Source organism: Styela clava, chromosome 13 (genome assembly GCF_964204865.1).
Source record: "Styela clava chromosome 13, kaStyClav1.hap1.2, whole genome shotgun sequence".
NCBI classification, from domain to species: domain Eukaryota; kingdom Metazoa; phylum Chordata; class Ascidiacea; order Stolidobranchia; family Styelidae; genus Styela; species Styela clava.
In genome coordinates, this window is record NC_135262.1 from 11,977,586 (window position 1) to 11,982,018 (window position 4,433).

General features: G+C 32.2%; 1 protein-coding gene across 1 annotated transcript; it reads right to left on the reverse strand.

Annotated features, from left to right (window-relative positions):
• Positions 1-213: 213 nt before the first annotated feature.
• LOC120333049 (uncharacterized) lies at positions 214-2,835 on the reverse strand. The gene is made up of 4 exons (XM_039400398.2): positions 2,545-2,835; positions 1,790-1,934; positions 1,394-1,506; positions 214-456 (listed from the first exon to the last, which is right to left on the reverse strand). The coding sequence occupies exons 1-4, from the start codon at positions 2,794-2,796 to the stop codon at positions 214-216; spliced, it is 753 nt and encodes a 250-aa protein (XP_039256332.2). The 5' UTR covers positions 2,797-2,835.
• Positions 2,836-4,433: the final 1,598 nt, after the last annotated feature.

Genomic DNA, 4,433 nt, shown 5'->3' on the forward strand with positions numbered 1-4,433 from the left:
AAATTTATAAATTTTTCATCCCGTTCACCACAGAATAGCGAACAAAGAGAGTCAGCAGCTTAAAGTCAATATCAAGTATTTCACAAAGAGGCCTGTCTGGCAATAACAAATTATATTTATTGTTTTTACGCTTTTATTGAAATTGCGAGCAATTAGACATCAGACGTATTAATGTTTTGCAATGCATAATATATATCTCACGAAGCACGCTATTCACCGAAATTTAAATAAATACACTCCGAAGAACATGGAAGTAACAAGAAGCGTAGCTGCAGTTGTTAACATTTCCCTTCGAGCCTTTTTGATAATTGGCATATTCCACATCATGTCACTTAATTCACCGTTTCTATTAATGAACGGGAAAATTTTAGTGGGCATTGGTTTACCAAGAAACTCACACAGAGGCCTCCATCCGTTTTTGCAATTGTATATAAGAAGTCGATCTTTAGGACATTTCTAAATATAATATTAAAATAATGAAAATATTATTGCAACAATATGTTTAATGTTAAAATATTATTTAACTGAAAAAGACAAATTGCCCTTCTAGAATGGAAATACAGAGCATAGCACGTGGAATATATTAGCATATTTACATAAGTTACTGGTGCTGTTATCTGCTTGAAAAAAAAACGATCGTGTCCACCATACATGTTTTAAACTATAGTTTTATTCATGCATGTGAAAGAAATGTTTTCTCATTTAAACTGTGGGCACTAGGTTGTATTCTTGAAAAGACTTTCGCTTTGTGTATTTTCCGCAGTCTTGGCAGCCTTGCGATAAACATTTAATTTGGCAGTAGTGCAGTAGATTCATATATGGTTGAATGATTTGTTTTTCTATCCAACATTTGATACTAATAATAATTAATTTCATGTAAGATTCCCATGCTTTATAACACTCAAGTTCTAATGAGCCAACTTGGCTGTCTAATCAATAATCTGGCATCCGTGAGTTTGCTCGCAGGTCGCCCTTTTATTTCTGTGATTTTAGTGAGCGCACCTCTGTCATTAAGGTCAGTAATTTTATTTATTTGTAAGTTCTATTTTTCGTGTTTGTTTTGTTTATTTATCTAATATTTGAAGTGATGGCCATATGAATAGATTAATTTGTGTGTATCTGCCGGAATAAACTGTCCAACTGATGACCTTTACTCCAGTAGTCAACGTCACAGCAACGAACGTTGAATGGTCTAATGTGGATCGAGCTTTTGAAGTGTTTTTGGTGTTACCCGCACATTGCATCGCACAATGGCACTCTATATTCGTAGTTGGTGATAGCACCAGTTATCACTTACGACCTATTTGCATGATCATTTTGAAAATTCTTATCGAATTACAAATATTTTTTTCAGAATTCAGAAATAGAATTTAAAACGATCATTTCAACTTACGTGAAGTACATAAGCAATATGTTTTCTATAGGCCAGCTTGTAAGGAAGTGTCGGTGGAGCAACGTGGATAATATCAAAAATGGTTGGTGTTTTACATCCAAAAGCAAGCTTACCTACAAAAAAACACATTGAGATTTAGTATGAAGAGCATTATTTCAGTATGAAAATTAAAACCTTGTGTTATGAACAAGGTATGGATAAAAACGCTTTGTTTGTTTAATTGCTTTTGGCACATTGGGAGTAAACAAACTATTTGAATAATTTCAACTCATGTGGACAGTGTATAACTTTAGCATATAATTGTGCTATTAAACATGCATTATAAAGTTTATCTAATATATTTTTCAACATTTGTTGAATCCAGAAGATTTTATTTATCTATTTTTATGCTCTTACATGGATGTGTCGCAAAATTGAAGAACTTTCTCCAAGTTGACGAAAGAAATTGATAGTAGTAAGAATGCAATCCATTGAAAGAAAGTATTTGTTTTCTAATACTTTTGTACCAAATTTCATCATCATCTCTTTTCATCAATATAATCTTAATTGAAAATGACTGAGATTTAATCAACACTTATTTTGTAAAAAAATAACATGGAAAGTTGAACATTTTTCTGGATTTCCATTGTAAGAAATGATCTGGAGATAAGTTGAAATTGCTCTCTATCATTCTAGCAATAAATCACAAGCAAAGTCGCTCTATCTTTGGGAAAGCAGATAAAGCCATTTTGCGAACTGAAGTTTCAAACCGTGATTCTTGTTTAAGTTTTCTATATCCTTGTTCATGCAATCTTTTTTTCCTAGTTTGCAAGACACTCCAAATTGTCAGTCGTCTTTCTAAATTCTATCAATTCACTAAGGATGATAGATGAATCATTTTCACTTCTATATTAAATTGTCTGAAATAGATAATTAGTAGAAGCGTGAACAAAGTCAATTTGCTTAATTTCTTTAACATCACTCGAAATTCCTGTTCAGTACTCTCATTCCAAGTTGATAATTCTATGATAAAATATTTTATTTATGTTCAGATCGCTGATCTCGCGACTGACACTGATAACGCTACACCATTCCGTCCACATCGTTATTTACGAAACTTTATTAACGATCGAGCATGCTAGAATACCATTAAATCTCTATTTACAACTGACCTTGGCATCTGGAAAAGCTTCCATCAATTCGTCCCAGAAGTAATAGGTTGGAGCATCCACCACTGCATCAATATCTTTGTACATATGATGAAAGTCTTCTGAATTCCACCCTTCGGTTGCGCACTTTCTATAATGTTTTTCAAAATGAGTATATGCGTCTGGAAAGTCGTGTACCATATAACCAAGCTCTTCCAATGCAACATGCATAGACTTTGTTCCACATTTTGACATTCCTGCGCAAATTATCTTCATTTTCTACTTTCACAATATTGTCACCACTGAAAATGTTTATTTTATTATCACTCTTGACAAACACCGAGTGGTATAATAGTTTTGGTAGTTATAGCTACATTCAATTGTACTAAAATTATTAGAAAATCCGGAATAAATGATAAAAGATAAGTATATATTACGTGACCTTGGAAATTTGAATTTTGCTTCATGATCAGCTCCTGTTTTAGAAAATAAGATAAGAACCTAAAAATCTTACAGTACTTTCTTAACAAGTACCAGCTGGTGATAAGTAAAACTAATTGCCGGTTTTGTTTCATTTTCCTGGTAAATCAGTATTAATTTGAAATTGTAATGATTCCGATGTTGTGTGTTTTGACATAAACGAAGCTGATAAGTAGTAGGATATTTTCAGTCTGACGGTTGTTGATTGTGTAATTCAAAATGCCTGGGATACAGAATTACCTTGTATTGAAATTATTAATTACAGAAAGTATATTTCATTTCTTTTAATTAATTGCGCATCCATCAAATCTTCTAATATTATGACATTCATTATATCCATGTTTTATCAGAATCTTTGTAACTTGACTCAAATATGGCCTACTCCGACAATTTCTGTTTTCAACGTTCTATACTCAATCTAATATTGTATAACAAAACACTGCCAATTTTTAATTGTTACTAAACACTGTAATTTTCTTGGTGAACGCACTATTGTTGGTGCTAAACTTCAAGATCGGTAATGCAAGCTGAGCTTAGTTAAGCGTGGGTAAATTTCACATAATTCGATTTAAAATCGTCATATACTTTTGGGATTCCATGTTCTTCGAACCAGAATTCCTCTAAAGCAGAATGCATATTTTTCGATCCATGTTTATTTGTGCACATATCAACTTCATTTTTTGTCGTCTTACTCATACAGTCAACCGCAAGTAATCTCAAAAAAGTATAGTAGCTAACCACAATTCAACTGTATCTAACCCAGGTTGAACACAGTTCAACTCTTTGACCTAATATTTATTTAAAATCGTGATCCAATATGTAAGTTAAATATTTGAACGTCAGCAGAACTTTAATCAATCATTAACAAACCCTCGACATAATCATATGCTTATATTTCCGAGGCGAAGCACAAGCGCTGCCGCTCGCACAAAGTTATTTAAATTTTAGCTTATTGAATTTATCGATTATAAGCCAAAATCTAAATCCATCTATCTGAATAAGTTTTTTGGTAGAAGTAATCTCTAAGTCTAGAGCGTAATAGAAGCATATTACTAATAAAGCTGACAAAAAATTTCAGTAGCCATATGACCGAGCTAGGCCTCTGTTTGGACATTTTGCACATACATTGAGTATTATACATTACACAGTGTAATATTCATATTCATTCTATACCATTTAAAATTTGGTCATTTTTTATTTAGCTTAAATGAAGAGGGATCGATGCATTCGTCGTTTAAATGAGATTAAAAGCATAGTGAAATTATGGGACTTTTGATGACTTTCAAATCAGCATTCAAGAAAATATTCTAATGCTTAGTGTTTAAGCTTTCATAAACAAAGATTGATCTGACAATTTTTTTAATAAATCACTTCTTACCAGCATTACATCTTGCCTCACATCTTCCAAACTAGAGATTCAATTAATCAAGTTT